The sequence below is a fragment of the Vespula vulgaris genome, chromosome 23 (assembly GCF_905475345.1).
Source record: "Vespula vulgaris chromosome 23, iyVesVulg1.1, whole genome shotgun sequence".
In the NCBI taxonomy this organism is placed as follows: Eukaryota; Metazoa; Arthropoda; class Insecta; order Hymenoptera; family Vespidae; genus Vespula; species Vespula vulgaris.
Window position 1 is genome coordinate 2,317,320 of NC_066608.1, and position 17,413 is coordinate 2,334,732.

Below are 17,413 nucleotides of genomic sequence, written 5' to 3' on the forward strand. Positions count from 1 at the left end.
CCTATTGCACAATACATTATCAAAGTCGGTAAAAAATTCTTTTTTGTTGATATTAGATGAATGCAACAACTGCAAGTTCAAAATTTAATTTTGTTGTCAATTTTATTCGTTCAATGTTTAACCGGATGTATTATTGTTTAAATATTAATTTATTATACTTTTGTGTATATCTTAATATTGTTTAAATAATTATAAAATTATCGAAAATATAAATTATTTAAGTATTGAAGAGAAAATTTCATCGTTTATTCATGGTAATACAAAAGAAAACTAATTCGATATCTATTTAAAGTTATGAATATTTGAAGAAACTTTATTTTTATTCATAATTTATTCTCGAAAAAATAATACTTTGATGTTTCTTTGTTAAATCGTTATAAAATAAGGAGTAACAAATTGTTTTAAGGAATATTGTAAATAATAAGTTTATATAATAAAATAAAAATAAATAAAAAAAGATATGCATCGGCCGGGAATCGAACCCGGGCCGCCCGCGTGGCAGGCGAGCATTCTACCACTGAACCACCGATGCTGTTGAGAATAAATACTATATATATATGTATCTAAATTAATAGTCAGGTAACTTGTACAAAATTTTATTATATCAATATTTATACATTCTCTTTTTATATACATTTCTAAATAATAATTGATAAAAATAAAGAATCATATATATATATATGTAGATACAAATTAATATAAATTAATATCCTCTTCTGAATCTCTCAGTATATGTGTATTTTTTGTTGAATGGATAGACATCGTTATCAGTAATGCAAACGGACTTGTGAAACATATTATTTACGCAATTAATAAAATTGTTAACTTCATTATTACAACGAAGTGTGTAGCATTTATTATTAGTATAACAATCTTTGACCTGTAAACGAAAAAAATAATTATTTAAAAATATTATTAAAAAAATGATCGTAAATATCATCGTATTTGTGTTTATTATACGTTTATCTGTTCGAAGGAACAAGGTTTAGTTTGTATGGTTTGTGCATAATTTAATACACTACGAAAAAGTTTATCTATTTCTTTTGATTCGAGTTTACTTCTTTTGGTGTGTTCTTCGTCTAAAGCTGTTAGTTTCTCCGCCCAATATCGATCATCAGTTTCAGAATCTTCTGCCTCTATCGTACCTATATATGATATATGTACGTATATATTTTTTATTTTAAAAATATTTATCGAAATTATATAATAATCATAAATGATAAAATATTATATTACCATTGTTTATTCGTTGAGCCAGGACATCGCTAACAAACATTATATTTGACATTGCAGGAATAGTTGGATCTTCAGGAGTCTTATTTTTATTGGAACTTTCAGAAAACAAAACTTTAACAGTTGGTGTTTCCATTTTTTATCTAAGACGTTAAACTTATGAATTTTAATAAAATAATTTTCAATGAATTTTCAAATAAAATTCTTCAAACTTTCTATATACAAATTCAAAAGCGCCATCTAGCGTGTGATTTTTTATCTTGTAATAGATGTTATCTTTAAATTTTAAAGAGAATACTCATTAAACAGAAATTATCTTAAATATATACATATACATACATACATACATATATATATATATATAAATTTATTTGTATTTAATTTCATTTTAATTTCTTTATTATTTTCTTTACAATTGTTAATTAATGCGCATACGTAAGCATACCTTATTTAACACGTTAAATTCTTCAAAATTTACAAGTAGAAATAATGATAAAAGTGTTTGCTTATTAAAGTATTCATTTTAATCTATTATAATTGTTAAAAAGTTTTAACATTATTTTAACTTAATGATTCAAATCCCAATAATGTTCTCCATATTCTCCATTTTTGTTTCCCCATTTTACCTAAAATATAAGTAATAAGAATAATAAGGATCAATATGAAAATGTATTATGAAAAAGTATAATCTATTATACCTTTCCACGATAATTATTTGCTTTCATATCTTTTCGTTCAAATCGTTGCTCCCATTCATCAGGATTTTCACATACATGGCCAAACTCAATTTCGTGCGCTGATAATTGTTCGGAGAACAGATCCCTAAATAAAACATTCGTGATAAGGGAATATTCTTCTCTTTATAAATAATTATGCCATACCTACCTAAAAAATTGCCCTTTTTTCAACAAGTCATTCATCACATTGCTTTCTGGTGATTCTTCATTATTTGTTGCCTGTGAACTTGAATCTACTGTAAACAAATATTATTTTTTCAAATATATTTTTTATATAAAATTTGAGTTATATACATTTATAATTTTTATAGACTCATAAGTTAAAACAAGTGTTTTTTACTTATAACGAAACAAAATAAATTATTTTATTAAATAGTTGTTTTATGACTTACTTGGCATATCAATCTTCATTGGCATGAGAATTTGTGTAGTTTTTGCGTTAATATTTATAATTATTAACATTTGCCATAGAACCATTACGTTTACATATTTTTTTTTCATCATTGTAACAATACGATTTATAGCATAAAGGCACCAAATAAAATTAATAATGGAAAATATAGCAAAATCATATGTTATATGATCAGCAGAAAATATTGGAATACTAATAGTATTCAATACTAAGAGAAACTAAAGAACTTCAAGATGTTATGCTCTATTTACTAAAGAGATGTGAAAGGAATTCATTACATTCTGTACTATGACAATATCATTGTATCTCTTTTCTTTCTTTTGACAATAATGTATCATTGTCTCCGAAATATATTTTCATATATCTATATTATCAATAATTTATATTATTTGATATTTTATATAAATATTACTTTTATTTCAGTATATAGAATTAATTCAATGAAATTTTTTATCATATGAGATTCCGTCTATCCAATGAATCTTTTCACAGAAAAATGTATAAGCAATATTTTCGTAAATTTGACAAAAATCAAATTATAATCTTAAGCATTTTTAGATTGTAAATATAATATAGATACGACTAGAATTATACCTGTAGAAATATAATTAAATAAATAAATGATCATTATTTGAAATTATTATAAAAACTAATGTATGAATATAAAACGGAATTAATATTGATGCTATAAATCATATATAATTATTTATCAAACTGAATAAAATAACTATTTTTTGCGCATTTGATTAGTGATTGTACTAATTTGACAAATCCTGTATCTTTTGGTTTCTCCAAGCCACGAAGCACTCTATTTTTCATTACTGCTACAAATTCTCGATTGCTAAGTTGTCCATCCACTATAAAACATAATTTCGTTTTTATTACACATTTATAGTAATTTATACTATAATATAAATTTATAGATAGAAGTCAAACTTACTGTTTTCATCAAATATCGTATATACAACTTGAATAACATGATCGCTTAAGTCTACATGTGCAACTGTTTTTGCTACATGTTTTAACGTAGCTGGAACACACACAAATTTATTTTGAGTATATAATTATAATAAAAAGTTGTACACAGAACATACCTTGATCAATAGAAGCACCTGCTATATTATAAAATGTCAAAGCTGTATCAACATCATTAATATTATTTAAAAAGTGGAAGAACTTGAGATATTCCTCTTTATTAATTCCTTTTGGATTTTCTTTAAAACTGTGATATTAAAATTTCGTTATATTATCATATATATATATATATATATATATATATATATATATTATTCTTTTATGTTTGTTATCCATACTTACGTTTTTTTCACTCTCTTTAACATTTTTGCTTTCTTTTTATCAGAATAACCAGCATATGCTAATAATAATTCAGTAAAATCTACTTCAGTTATTTTACCATTTTCATCCGGATTTCTACGCTCGAACTGTAAGAAAACATATCATTAGAAAATGAAAGCTGATGTATATGTATATTATATATAAAAGTGTATTACCTCAAGACTCAAAATTTCTCTTTGTAGTTGTTCCTGAAAGTCTAGAAATTTCTCGATTGTTAATTTCTGTTTCATATTAGGACCAAAGAAATAAGTTGTCAAAGCTGAATTTACACCCTAAAAAATTTGCCCATTAAGTAACTTACTCTATACAACAATTTATGTTGAATTATTTAAACAAATAATAATAAATTTAACCTTAAACGTGTTACCAGTATTAGCATGATCTCTATGACGGTTACCAATACTAGTTTGTTGACGTATCAATGTAGCAACTTTTCCAAATTCATCAGAATCTACATCACCATCACCATTAAAATCAAACATTCTAAATGCTATTTCGAAATGACGTCTAGAAGCTGAAAGATATAATATATTTGTATCTATTTTTCTTGAAAAAGTATGAATAAAAAATAATATATTGAACTTACTTGATAACACTGTTAATAAGAAGATGTAATCAGAAAATGTGATAAGCCCAGCACTTCCTAGTTTATAAAAGATACTGTTTTCATCTAATGCTAATTCTAATTTTTCATGAATATTCTAAAAATATAAAAAACATCATATTTACAATATATTTAAATAACAATATATTTAGATTTGTTTTTAATATATTATAAAATATAACTTATTAACAATACCTTGGGATCATATTTTTTATATTGATCCAATCCAAGACCTAAAACAAGGTTGGCACGGAATACTACTTTTGTAAATAATTATATATGAAATATAGATTACAAATGTTATATAATGCAATAATGTTATAAAGCAGTAATACATTATTATGCAAATTACAGCACTTTTAAAACATATAATAGAATTAATAACATCATATACATTCCAGCTATTTCGTCTCTCTTTTTTTTTTATAATATTTATATGGCAATATAAAGATATAATTATTTCAATTATAATCTCTTTTATTATCATATTATTACTTCTTGAAAAACTTTAGTATTTTATTTTAAATTATATATGAAAAGTGATATGTATGATTATATGGAAATTTTCATAGAAGGCATTAAAAACAAAATCAACAAAAAAAAGTACAATAACATAATTTAAAAAAAAAAAAATTGAAATTGAAATGAAACATAGATTAACATCTTATATATAAAGAGTTACCATCAGGTTGTTTTATACCAGGTGTCATTGATCTTAAAAAATCATCTGGTGTCATAAGTACCTCATGTATATCATTATTTGTCAGTTGAAGAGTTGCAAAATATCTGAAGACTTTATCTGGTGTTGAATAATGCCTTATACGATTTTCATATTCTATTATCTGTGTTTTAAGAATATATGCAACATTAGTAAAATAATTTAATTGGTAAATTATATGACATATTTGAAACAATTGATATGTCTTATTTCATGAATTAGTATCAATAATTCTTATGAATTATACTAGATGCTTATACAAAAATTTCAATCTTTCAATTCATTGCCTTCACACACACACACACGCGCGCGCGCACACGCACACACATTACTAAAAATTCAAGAATTAATGGTTAATATTAAATTGCTTCATAGTAATAATATTTTGTTATATATAAGTTAGCATTTTTATCTGTTAGTAGTATAAAAAAATAATTAAAATTGTGTTAATATTAAGTATACTGCTGATCATTGCATTTGCACTAAAAATATTACCATCTGGTTGTTTCATGCCAGGAGTAATAGCTCTTAAGAAATCATCAGGTGTCATATATGTTTCTGTACCTCCTAAACTAGTTACTTTTACAGTTGCAAAATATCTAAAAATTTTATCTGGCGTTGAATAAGCTCTCATCCTATTTTCATATTCTATTATCTGTAAAAATTCCTCTGGCTTTATCAACATTTAATCTTTGTAGCTATAAATTGAAATATGGATTATGCTAATTTAAATATATAGAATATTTATATATAAAAATTTCATTTAATTTACAGTAAAAATATGGATTATTAAACATTTTGCCAAAATATGATCGTCAAGTTTCTATTAATTAAATACAAAGCTAAGCCATCATAATATATTTTTTAGTATTTACAATTGCTAATAGTTCACAAAGTTATTTTTATACTACTAAACGTATGCTTAGATTTTAAATAACTTGCTAATTTCACAATATCACTCAACCTTTCTATCACGAAACCCGGTTTTTTCTTTCTTTCCTTTTTTCTTTTTCTGATCATCTTGCTCTGTGGTATCTGTATTTTTATCTTCTTCTTTATCATTTTCATGTAACAAATCAGCAGCATTTACTTTCGGAAATTTTACTTTTCTTGGAAACCTATAAAAAGATTCATATTTAGACTTTTATTATTTTTATAATTAATTCTTTTCTTACTCCATAAGACCAGTCATAGTATAGCAAAAAGCTATTCCAAGAATAATAATCAGATAAGAATGTCTATCTATTGGTTCCCTTTTATGCCCAAAATTTTTAAAATATCGTTTTTGTTCCATATTAGTTTGTGCAATTGCTTTCTGACAAGTATATAAAAATTGTGATGAGCTCATTTTAATAGGCCTTAAATTATGCGAAGGATGCAATCCTCCTAGTAGTATTGTCTTGACAGTACTACGTAACATTGTTATTTCTTATATACACTATAAAACAAAAGGAATATTTTTATTCACAATCTTATAATTACAAATATACTTTTTATAAAAAAATTAATATTGTATTAAATTATAATTCGTTCTACGTTCTATTTTTTCCTTTTTATAAATACTAAATAAAAATTAATTTTTATAATATTTTATATTTCAATTTTATATAATGATAAAAATAAATATTACATTTTTGATAACTATACCTTTTTTTTTTGATCTTTATATTTGAATAATTGACCAACGAAAAATACTGTTTTTGTTTTTTATGCGTAGAATATATTTATACTATTTTCGTTATCGTTTTCACTAGACAAAAAAAAATTCAATTTAACATTATTAGTAGGAAAAAGAACAGCATAATATGTGCAGATATCAAGATTGTTCAATATCGTTCGAAACGTATGTGACTTCAGCGACATGCACGGAAAAATAGTGAACTAACAACCCATCAAGAAAATATTTTTTCTAGATAAATTTAAAAATTTTATATCAATTGGTAATAAAAGAAAATTTAATGTAAAATAAAAGTTGAGAAAGAGAGAGAGAGAGAAAGAGAAAGAGAGAGAGAGAGAGAGAAAGAGAAAAAAGGTAAGACTATATAATATTAATTGAAAATAATTGGTGAATACCCAATTGTTCAATGAAAATACTCTTTTAGTAATAATATCATTTTACGATATATCATATTTTATTATTTATATTAAAAATCTTGAAAACAATTAGAAACAAAAAGAAAAAGAAAGGAAAAAATGTGAAATAGAAATTGAAAGACGATATGACAAAAATTACTAGAGGATACACAGTCATCCAATGAGAACAATACTTTAAAAAAATATTTTGTTTTAATGTTTCTTTTTTTTTTTTTAACGAATTCGTTTATCTCATATTCTAGTATTTTTTATATGATTTTAATAAATAAATACAAAAACGTTTTCGATTCGAAAAATATAATTTCACTGAGTATCGTTGATAATCGTTGAGATTTCATGAAAAATAACCTTAATGAATTCTGCAGTGCGCAGCGAGCTCGCCGACGCGCCCACACCTTTTTTTAAATAGTCGGTGAAAGACGAAACAGCTGATTTGTTTCGGTTTAAAGCACATGTTTCGTGCGGTATAGTCGCAGAATATTTGTCAGTTTTTTCATTGTAAAGTATTGAAGTTCGTTCGTTCGATAAAATATAATTAACAAGGGGAAAGAACGTCCTCTTTAGTAGATGGTTCTTTGTGAAATGAAAAATATTCTCTAGGTTGTATTTTTTGAATAATTTCTCTTACCCGAGAAAAATGGCTGACCGTGATAGCGCATCTGAAAGCGACTCGAGTTCAATCGACGGTGGACCGATTATGATGCCACCCTCTCCAATTTCTCGTGAACAATTACAAAAAAGAATTGAATCGCTTCAACAACATAATCGTGTTCTTAAAGTTGAACTCGAAACTTATAAATTGAGAGTAAAGGCACTTCAGGAAGAGAATCGTAGCCTTCGTCAAGCTTCTGTCATTATAGTAAGTTTCCTTTATGTTTCGTTTTTCTTTAGAAACTAAATATCTCGTTTTTATATATATTTTGATACAATCAAATTTTTACGAATTTTTGTAAAATATATTTCGTTTTTAATGTATATTTCTGCGACCTAACCTGTTGTACGTTTCTAAATATTTTCTTGATGTATGATTTTTAAAAATGATAAAATTTTAGTTTTTGTTTTGATAGGAATGTTTTAGATTAAATTTGAAATATTTATTAAGTTTTTATGAGTATATATATATATATATATATATATATATAAATAAAACGTTTGTTAGTTTGATATATTGTTTATAGAAACAAAACAATATGGTTTTCGGTTGTATTATAATCATCTTTTGTGTCATTGAATGATATATGTATGTATATATATATACATATACATACATATATATGTATATAATAAAGATAATAGAAAATAGTAGAGGAAAATGGATAGGTCAGATATATAAAATAAAAATGAAAGATAGAGAATAGGATTAATTCTTCTACCGTAAAATTTATTTCATTCCATGGCTTTGTCTTTTTAGCAAGCTAAAGCAGAGCAAGAAGAAGAATTTATCAGCAATACGTTATTGAAAAAGATACAAGCGCTTAAGAAAGAAAAAGAAACGTTAGCTCATCATTATGAACAAGAGGAAGAATGTTTAACAAATGATCTGTCCAGGAAATTAAATCAGTTACGTCAAGAGAAATGTCGCTTAGAACAAACTTTAGAACAAGAACAAGAATGTCTTGTGAACAAGTTAATGAGAAAAATAGAGAAATTGGAGGCAGAAACGCTTGCGAAACAAAGCAACTTGGAACAATTACGTAGAGAAAAGGTTGAACTTGAAAATACACTCGAACAAGAGCAAGAAGCTTTGGTCAATAAATTATGGAAACGAATGGACAAGTTGGAAGCAGAAAAAAGAATGCTTCAAATAAAGTTGGATCAACCTGTATCAGATCCAACTTCTCCAAGGGAAATTAATAATGGCGATACTGCAACTAATTTAAGTACACATATTCAAACGTTAAGAAGTGAGGTTGCACGCTTAAGGCATACTTTACTAATATCACAACAAGAGCGTAAGGATATTTTATTATCATACGTTTACATTTTTTATGTGCAATTTTATATACATATATATATATATATATAATTGTAATATTTGTAGATACGGAAAAAATGCAACGCTACGTTAACGAAGAGAAACAAATACGTGAAGAAAATTTAAGACTGCAAAGAAAACTACAATTAGAAGTAGAACGTCGAGAAGCTTTATGTAGACATTTGTCAGAATCAGAATCTAGGTATATATCTTGGCATTATTATGCATACATGTATCATAATTAATATTTGTAAAACTTTTTTCTTAATAGTTTGGAAATGGAAGAAGAACGTCACTACAATGAAATCGTAATGTCGGGTGGAAATATAAGAAATCGCACGGTTTCTAGTCCCGTCCCGTATAATCCTTCGCCTAGTTCTTCTAGGCCACTCAGTCCAGGTATTGAAACAGTTTTACAGTTTAAAACTGTAAAAGAATGAATACATACATTCATACGTACATATATATATATATATATATATATATATATATATATATATATGCATATGTATTATATGAATAATTTAGAAGCACATACAAGTGCTAGACTTTAATTATTCATTATTGACAGGTAATAATGTAATAGGTTCAGCATCACGAGAAAATTTCAATACCAACCGGTGTTATGCATGTGGTCAACCAACTACTCTTCCTTTTACTAGTTCGTCTCCTCCTTCGGGGGTAAGAAATAGAAACATTGAAATATTTTAATATTATTACTAATTCTGATAAAAATTATAACTAATTTTTTATATGTATGAATTATAAAAATAGGGACACATAGTTCCACCATCTACCAGACGTACATCTGATAGATTTGTTAAGCCAGCAATTCCTCCAACTATTGTGAATCCTGCCGGTCCTCAGCTAACAAATCCTACTGCTAATACAACTGGATCACCTATGGATATTGCTAAAACATAAATACTTGGGATATATTTATCAGTTGGTCTGGTATCGTCATTTATATATTAATGAAAGGTACTTCTTTTATTGGTGCATTTGTACTAATTTCATGATGATATGATAGATGCAACCAGTGGCTTGAAAAAGACGTTTGGTTTCCATGTTTTATATATTCTCCAGTTACAGTGTAATGATTCGATTTTGTTAGAATTACAAAAGGAAAGCAAATATGTCATTAATTAATCTATATCGTTACACTAGCTAACAACAAAAAAAAAAACAAAAAAAAAACAACGCTTATATTATATTACATAAGAACATAATCTACAACAGTATTTAAGAAAAAAAAAAAGGGAAAAAAAATAAACGTATCGAAACTTTTGATTTTCATGGAAAATAGCCTAATCAAAGCTAAAAAAAAAAAATATATAAATGTATTCTCTTCAAATAATATCTCGCTCTCTTACCTTTTGTGTTTCGTATCATTTTTCATTAATTTTCTTTAACGACTGCATATACATTCATTTATCTTTTTCTTCTTTAAAACTTTAAAAAGAAAAAAAAATAATAATAATAAAGTAAAAGAGAAAAAAAAGTTTTTATTATTATTTTTAATTAAGTGATGTTAGATTTTTTTTCAATGTTAAATATTTTTCTTTTGCTCCTTTCAATTATCTAATGTTTGTTGAAACAATATACACACAAACGAAACAATAAACAGTGTCTCATATGCGTTTAGAGAACTGATTTTTGATAAAACGATATTTTCAATTGTAAAAATCTTTATTGCAGTATCATATGAGCGAGATTATATTTATAAAACAATATGCACGCGTGATATCTATGTAATTGTTATGGATACAAAAAAAAAAAAGGTTTAGGAATTCGGGTGGTAGAAGTCAATAAAAACTTCACATACGTGTTCATAATGTGTGTTGTCAAAGTTTTATCTAATAATACTTCTACGATTTTCCTGAAGTACTTTTTAGATGGAAACTTCAAACATAATATTATAGTGCTATATCAAAAAAATGGCATGCTGCTTCCATATTTCAAACAGATGTAATAATTGTAATAATAATACAAAACACATTCGCACGATGTAGTTCGTATCAGCACATAAAACCATGTACAAGGAGTTGGTGGCTTTGCCATAATTTGTCTGACTAATTATATTTTTACAAAAATATAAATTAAAAATTTTTAAATTTTCTTAACTAATAATTATTGTCCAACATATAATATAATTGTTTTACTTATGATAACCAATTATTATACTTTTAATTATTATACTTTTTAATTCAAAGTTAAAGTTTTTTTTTCCTTGTTTCTTTCTCTTTTTCTTTCTTTCTTTCTTCTTTTTTTCTTTCTTTCTTTCTTTTTTTTTTTTTTTTTTAATCGTGTTTTCAAAATCAAAATGGTATATTAACAAATTTGAACGTAGTTTTAAAAATTTTATATAGAGCCATCAAAGTCCAACTACATTTATGTAATATTAACTGTAAAACAAAATTGATTCTCATCGTCAATTTTCGATTATTATCATTGACTCTTTACTATTTTTTAATAGACATGGCGAATGGAAAGCTTTTGGTAGAATATGCACAAATGTGATAACGAAAAAAGACTTTCACTTTTGTGCTACATATATACGTTGTGTAATAATTAAATATTATTTATTGTGTGCACAATGGTGCTCAAATACATTACGATATTTGAATAATGATGCTGCAGATGATGTTCTAATATTTATCTTTGGTAATAACATTAAAACTATATTAAGCAGATTATTTTTGTTTGAAACGTTGCCCTTCTCTCACTATAAAAACTAACATTCTTATAGAAATCTAATTGTGATCTGAATTAAATGATAATAAATTAACAGTTAAAAAAGTATTTCAGACGGTATAAAGAAATTGCAAAAAAGGCATTAATAATATATATTAGCATTTATATTAATTATAATAAAATAATATTAAAACATTATATATATATATATACATACACACATATATATATATAAAAATTTATTTTAATTCTTAACAATTTTTTTCTCTGTGTTCTTTCCTTTTTTCTCTTTCTCTTTCTCTCTCTCTCTCCTTCTTTATTTCATTAAACGATCTTCATTAATCATATGTTAAATGTGTTTATCTGGTTAAAGTATGAATTTCACCAAATATAGAGAAACGATCATATGTTATATCATAGATTTTTATTACATTGTAGTATTAAATTTAATGATTATTCACAAATATGCTTTACAATAACATTATGTATTTTACTCCAGCTTTTATGAAATATAAGAAGTTTTTGCTACTAATTTTGGGGTCTACAATTTTTCCATATAATTAAGTTTACCATCCAAAAGACATGTGTATAGATAATATATAAATAATATAATTTTTTCTATAACAATTATATGTACCATTGATAATTAAAATGATCTTATAGGTCGTATATTCTTCGTTTCGAAAAATTACCATTGATTGGAAACTTCCATTTGAATTATTTAACATTGAATTATATTTTCTTTCTTATAATAATAACCATAGAAAGAAATAATTTATTTATTATGAGAAGAAGAAAAAAAGAAAAATTCTTTTATGTAATTAAAAAATTTTAAGAATAACGTGCGTGAGACAAAAAAAGATATGTCTTTTAATGTTTCAAATGATTTAGATCACTTTCATGCATTACGTTATGATTAATTAAATTACATTGTTCGTATATCTACTTTCACATCGTGAGGATTTAACGATGTAACAACAACAACAACAACAACAACAATAATAATAATAATTACTATAATAATAATAATTACTATTATTATGTGTACGTAATTGAAAAATCTTTAGATAGATCTTTTTTTTTCTTTAAACCTCTAGTTTGTCACGAGCATCGTACATTTCGTTAGATCAAATCTTCTTGAACATTATTAAGGCAAGTAGTTTAATTACAGGATGTTGTTGTTAGTTCATTGCTGTAACCAGTCGTGTGAATGACTTAGTGTATATGAAACATACATCATCTTTCTATTGTCTATGTGTTAGTTACAGCATGATTATTTGAAGCCATAATTTTACAAACGTTCCTTAGATATCTCTGATAGCAAATATAACTCGATTCGTTTTTTATCGTTAAGAAAACGACACATATATATACACACACACACACACACACACACACACACACACACACACACACACACACACACACACACACACACACACACACACATATATAAAGGAAATTACGTACATACTTACATATGTGGGACATATATTGTAAATATATTATGCAATATGTACTAAGAATGAGAAACAAGATAGTTGGAAATCGTGTAACGAGTGATACGTAATAACGAAAGTGGGAACAGGACAGTGATCGATATGTAGCACAGGACAATACCAATGATTGCGATTGAGAACACTGTCATTGGTAAGACCCATAATTACATAACGTGATTATTCAAACGTAAAGCGCATGATCACCTCAGCTCTTACAAACCTACATTGTTCTTTTCTTTTCCTTTTTTTTTTTCTCCGATATTATCTGTCCCTACATGGTTTTACTTTTCAATTTAACAGATCTGAAAATCTATCTATGAATAACATATTATGTAATCTTTTATCACGGGAAAATCATTTCACGATTAATTAGTGAATTTTTTTATTGTAGTACATTATTTAAATCGTGACAATATTATTCTTTCATTTTGAAAAACACTAAGACGAATGAGTTTATATACAATCGAAAGTTTTTATTATTGTCTCGTAGTAGGTAAAAAATTTGCAGATAAAAATAATTCAATGAATAATAATAATGATAATGATAAAAAGTAAAATAAAGAGCTATGAAAAAATTTATTATCCTCGAACATTAAAGACATATTAAAAATATAATAATCACCTGAAAAAAAGGAAAAATAAAAAACTAAAGAAAATCAAAAAGATAGTATACGTCGTGGATCAAAAGTCAAAACTTCACGTTTTAGTAAGGAAACAGGAAAAGAAAAAAGAAAAAAAAAGAAAAAAAGAAAAGAAAAGAAAAGAAAAAGAAAAGCAAAAGTAATACCGAAGATTTTCGTACATACATTGTACGTGCATACATATACAGAGCATGCGTAGCGTTAAATTGTCAGATGAAAATAAAAGGAAGGTTAGTGGAAAAAAGAGAAGAAAAGAAAGAGAGAGAGAGAGAGAGAGAGAGAGAGAGAGAGAGAAAAAGAGAAAGAAGAAACAGAAAAAAGAACGAACCGTAAATGTTCCTTCGACGTAGGGAAGTAATAAAAAGGAAGCAAAGGGGGAGGTTGTTCACTCACGGAGGTCTCTGCAGCGGAGAATGCAACGTTTAGTGCCGCTTGCTACCCAACGAAATATCGTTTATTCGTTTTTTGTTGTGAGTGAGAGAGTCCGAGTCTCTCTCTCTCTCTCTTTCTCTCTTTCTCTATCTCTTTTCGTTCGTACCGACACGAAGTGGAAAAGTAACGTGTAATGTCAGAAAAAGTGATTTGCGAAGGCAGACAGGTCTTTTGCGAGCGTTGAGAAAGAAGGTAAGAGAAAGAGAGAGAAAGAGAGAGAGAGAGAGAGAGAGAGAGAGAGAGAGAGAGAGAGAGAGAGAGAGAGAGAGGAATACAGTGTCGATGATAACGCGGCTTTTCTTACTTTTCAAAGTAGTCACAGTATACCACTCGAATGTATCCTCGCAAATATGAAGTGTAACGCAGGCAAAACCTGCTCGAATACTTATATTGGTATATATGTATCTACCTACCTACCTATCTACCTATCTACCTACCTACCTACCTACCTACCTACCTACCTACCTACCTACCTATCTACCTATACGATACAACGGGTACAACGGGTTTGCAAATGCACCAAAGGGGCTCCTACGGTATGCCATAACTCAAGGAGACTCGTCCCTGCGTGGAGAATCGTAAATCTACGGAATCGGAAAGTTTTATGCTTGGTGCTGCCCGAATTACGGACCTTCGTATTTTATCCGATCAGAATACATAAGAAATTTTATTGTAATAGTTGCTGTTATTGTTACTGTTGTTGTTGTTGTTATTGATGTTGTTAGTATTTGAATAATAGTGATCATTTTCAATTTTTCATATACATTGTTATTTCTGAATCATGACAATTTGACCTTTTATTATCTATCTATCGTTGATTCCTGCCTCATTGGCCCTTCTCTTTTCTTCGATCAATGACTCTATGATTCATTGTAGTTGTTGCGTTAGTCGTTATCGTGGTTATCTATACTAATACGTGTGGACTGAAGAAAATGTAGGAAGATGATTAGAAATTATGTGGTAGAATGTAATTGAATTCTTTTTTCTTTTTCTTTAGAATTATAATAATTGAATATATATAGTTCTTTATTTTTATTTTTTTTCTAAACAAGTAGATATCATTCTTTTCTTCTTTTTCTTTGATTATATCATTCATAGAAATAAAAATGATTAATGAAGAATACTAATATTAATATATTTCAATGTTAAATTATTATTTTCCAAGTTATTAGGAATAATAATATAATTTAATTTGAAGGAGCGAGTATTTGGAAATTTACAATATACAAGAAAAGTTCAGCGTGAATTTCGTTCGATTAAAAATTTACTGTGAACAAATCAGACCAAAATCGTCGTATCTCTAAGTAATCTATTAAAGAATTTGGAACAGATAGCACATTAGATAAATGTTCTAATAATATTGGATAGAACTGCGGTCAAATTTTATACTATAAGATCTCCGAAAAATTGTATAGCTCTTTATACGATTATATCAATATTTCTTATTTAAAAATGTAAAAATATTCTCTAACATAATTAATCATTATTATCAACACACACATATTGCACGCAATTAATGTGTGTTGAGATAAATTGGATATAGAATATATAGTATACATAATACTATATAACATTATTATGAATCAATACAAAATTATTTGTGATATTAATCCTTTTTATCGCATATCTCTCTGGAAACTCATTAAAACGTACGATCGTTGCATTATAATCGAAGGAATAAATAAAGAACGATCAGAAATCCTGAGAAGGGTGACCGAGCATCATCATCTCAATGACGACGAACCTGTTCGCTCAGCATTCCAGACGATCATTCAACTTCCGTTCGCCGGGAGAACGTGAATGCACGCGCACGTTTTGATCAGAGTTTTGCTCTTCGACACATCGATCGATCGATCGATCGATCGATCGATCTATCATCAATGATACCAATCGATAAAAGTCGAGTATGTAAGTACTTACTTACCTAAATGTAATAGATGTTAATGTATTCCCACACATGTCTATATATGTATGTACGAGTATGTATCTACATATACATACATACATATGTATAAACTATTCGTCCAGACCCTCGTGTCTACATACTATCGATAAAGAAAGCTGTCTATTATTTCGCAAGCAACCACTCTCCCTCTTACTTGCATTTTATTCGAACGAACGAACGAACGAATGGGCTTGACCCTCACAAATCGTAATTACCGAGCAACGAACGGACATGTCTGCCGATTGCCTGACTCACTCTCTCTCCCGCGTGATACCTTTAAATTTTTAACACCCGATAGACTTTCTTCTAACGTCGGAAACGTATAACATAAGTTTTCTCTAACTCCTATTTTTCCTTTTCTTTTCTTCTTTTCTTTTCTTTTCTCTTTTTAAGTTCCAAGTACGTACGACGATACGAAATTTCCAAGAGAACTTATAAATTTTTTATCGTAAGATAAATTAACAAACGTTGGAAACGAATAAAGTCTCTGTAAATTTTGTTGAAATTTGTATCTTTATTTTGAATTTTTTTGTTTTTCATTTTTGGACAAGTATTAATAATTAATGGATAATTTGATATACTATAAATATCATAGGTATTGTTATATACACTTTAGTTGATAGGAAAAAATTTCAAGTATGAATTAAATCGAAATTAATTGTTACAAATTTATTGTCAACTATATTTTAAACGTTGCTTTATTATCTCGTTATATACTACGTCTCCTTAAACGAAATGTACAAAAATGAAATAGAGGACAATTAAAATGGTCACGTGACGATATCGTAAATACGATATTGTAAATACAATAAACATTCGTCGACGTATTAGTACTTGTATATAAACATTTTCTTCGTAACATACGTGAGAAAGTAACTCCAATGTTTTCATTTCTTCTATCTAGATAATTCCCTTCGTTTTGTTTAGTCGTTAGCGGGTCATTCGTGGATAAGTCGTAGAAGAGTGAACAACCGAAGCCTAACATAAGCCGTAAGTTTTTACCTTTATTTTACTTTTAATTTCCGTTTTATTAAGAATAATCAAATTTAGATTACAACACTGTCTCCTGATAA

At 27.0% G+C, this 17,413-nt stretch overlaps 4 protein-coding genes and 1 non-coding gene across 9 annotated transcripts; 1 reads left to right on the forward strand and 4 right to left on the reverse strand.

The window, feature by feature from the left end:
* Positions 1 to 461: 461 nt before the first annotated feature.
* Positions 462 to 532, reverse strand: Trnag-gcc (transfer RNA glycine (anticodon GCC)). The gene has a single exon. It is a non-coding gene; the product is annotated as a tRNA-Gly (tRNA).
* Positions 463 to 1,810, reverse strand: LOC127071847 (uncharacterized). 2 transcript variants are annotated; one of them, XM_051011599.1, is made up of 4 exons: positions 1,679 to 1,810; positions 1,237 to 1,376; positions 961 to 1,145; positions 471 to 880 (listed from the first exon to the last, which is right to left on the reverse strand). In XM_051011599.1, the coding sequence occupies exons 2-4, from the start codon at positions 1,367 to 1,369 to the stop codon at positions 704 to 706; spliced, it is 495 nt and encodes a 164-aa protein (XP_050867556.1). In that variant the 5' UTR covers positions 1,370 to 1,376; positions 1,679 to 1,810; the 3' UTR covers positions 471 to 703. The 2 variants fall into 2 exon arrangements, with proteins under 2 accessions (XP_050867557.1, XP_050867556.1); XM_051011600.1 differs by lacking the exon at positions 1,679 to 1,810 and having other exon boundaries at positions 463 to 880; positions 1,059 to 1,145.
* Positions 1,735 to 3,020, reverse strand: LOC127071848 (uncharacterized). Of its 2 annotated transcripts, none has more exons than XM_051011603.1 (4): positions 2,363 to 3,020; positions 2,119 to 2,203; positions 1,932 to 2,055; positions 1,735 to 1,859 (listed from the first exon to the last, which is right to left on the reverse strand). In XM_051011603.1, exons 1-4 carry the CDS (start codon positions 2,472 to 2,474, stop codon positions 1,800 to 1,802), a joined length of 381 nt encoding a protein of 126 aa, XP_050867560.1. In that variant the 5' UTR covers positions 2,475 to 3,020; the 3' UTR covers positions 1,735 to 1,799. The 2 variants fall into 2 exon arrangements, with proteins under 2 accessions (XP_050867560.1, XP_050867559.1); XM_051011602.1 differs by having other exon boundaries at positions 2,119 to 2,206; positions 2,363 to 3,015.
* A 19-nt stretch (positions 3,021 to 3,039) lies between these two features.
* Positions 3,040 to 6,881, reverse strand: LOC127071829 (calcium uptake protein 1 homolog, mitochondrial). 2 transcript variants are annotated; one of them, XM_051011565.1, is made up of 12 exons: positions 6,708 to 6,881; positions 6,236 to 6,498; positions 6,025 to 6,178; positions 5,556 to 5,715; positions 4,538 to 4,575; positions 4,325 to 4,439; positions 4,092 to 4,252; positions 3,894 to 4,010; positions 3,700 to 3,824; positions 3,477 to 3,604; positions 3,323 to 3,412; positions 3,040 to 3,239 (listed from the first exon to the last, which is right to left on the reverse strand). In XM_051011565.1, exons 2-12 carry the CDS (start codon positions 6,478 to 6,480, stop codon positions 3,085 to 3,087), a joined length of 1,488 nt encoding a protein of 495 aa, XP_050867522.1. In that variant the 5' UTR covers positions 6,481 to 6,498; positions 6,708 to 6,881; the 3' UTR covers positions 3,040 to 3,084. The 2 variants fall into 2 exon arrangements, with proteins under 2 accessions (XP_050867522.1, XP_050867521.1); XM_051011564.1 differs by lacking the exon at positions 5,556 to 5,715 and adding an exon at positions 5,025 to 5,184 and having other exon boundaries at positions 6,708 to 6,880.
* Positions 6,882 to 7,547: 666 nt separating this feature from the next.
* Positions 7,548 to 11,822, forward strand: LOC127071831 (coiled-coil domain-containing protein 6). Of its 2 annotated transcripts, none has more exons than XM_051011569.1 (6): positions 7,548 to 8,013; positions 8,566 to 9,106; positions 9,196 to 9,331; positions 9,401 to 9,528; positions 9,701 to 9,810; positions 9,904 to 11,822. In XM_051011569.1, exons 1-6 carry the CDS (start codon positions 7,792 to 7,794, stop codon positions 10,051 to 10,053), a joined length of 1,287 nt encoding a protein of 428 aa, XP_050867526.1. In that variant the 5' UTR covers positions 7,548 to 7,791; the 3' UTR covers positions 10,054 to 11,822. The 2 variants fall into 2 exon arrangements, with proteins under 2 accessions (XP_050867526.1, XP_050867527.1); XM_051011570.1 differs by having other exon boundaries at positions 9,716 to 9,810.
* The last annotated feature ends 5,591 nt before the right edge of the window (positions 11,823 to 17,413 follow it).

Bases quoted from the DNA above. Each gene is read 5' to 3' on its own strand.
- LOC127071847 (XM_051011599.1), bottom strand. From the start codon at position 1,369: ATGGAAACACCAACTGTTAAAGTTTTGTTTTCTGAAAGTTCCAATAAA. The intron at 1,146-1,236 runs GTAATATAATAT...TATCATATATAG, and splicing joins GGCTCAACGAATAAACAATG to GTACGATAGAGGCAGAAGAT. The intron at 881-960 runs GTATAATAAACA...TTTCGTTTACAG, and splicing joins GTTCCTTCGAACAGATAAAC to GTCAAAGATTGTTATACTAA.
- LOC127071848 (XM_051011602.1), bottom strand. From the start codon at position 2,474: ATGATGAAAAAAAAATATGTAAACGTAATGGTTCTATGGCAAATGTTA. The intron at 2,207-2,362 runs GTAAGTCATAAA...ATTTGTTTACAG, and splicing joins AATGAAGATTGATATGCCAA to TAGATTCAAGTTCACAGGCA. The intron at 1,860-1,931 runs GTATAATAGATT...CTTATATTTTAG, and splicing joins CAAATAATTATCGTGGAAAG to GTAAAATGGGGAAACAAAAA.
- LOC127071829 (XM_051011565.1), bottom strand. From the start codon at position 6,480: ATGTTACGTAGTACTGTCAAGACAATACTACTAGGAGGATTGCATCCT. The intron at 6,179-6,235 runs GTAAGAAAAGAA...ATCTTTTTATAG, and splicing joins ACTATGACTGGTCTTATGGA to GTTTCCAAGAAAAGTAAAAT. The intron at 3,240-3,322 runs GTAAGTTTGACT...TATGTTTTATAG, and splicing joins TACGATATTTGATGAAAACA to TGGATGGACAACTTAGCAAT.
- LOC127071831 (XM_051011569.1), top strand. From the start codon at position 7,792: ATGGCTGACCGTGATAGCGCATCTGAAAGCGACTCGAGTTCAATCGAC. The intron at 8,014-8,565 runs GTAAGTTTCCTT...TTGTCTTTTTAG, and splicing joins GTCAAGCTTCTGTCATTATA to CAAGCTAAAGCAGAGCAAGA. The intron at 9,529-9,700 runs GTATTGAAACAG...CATTATTGACAG, and splicing joins TTCTAGGCCACTCAGTCCAG to GTAATAATGTAATAGGTTCA.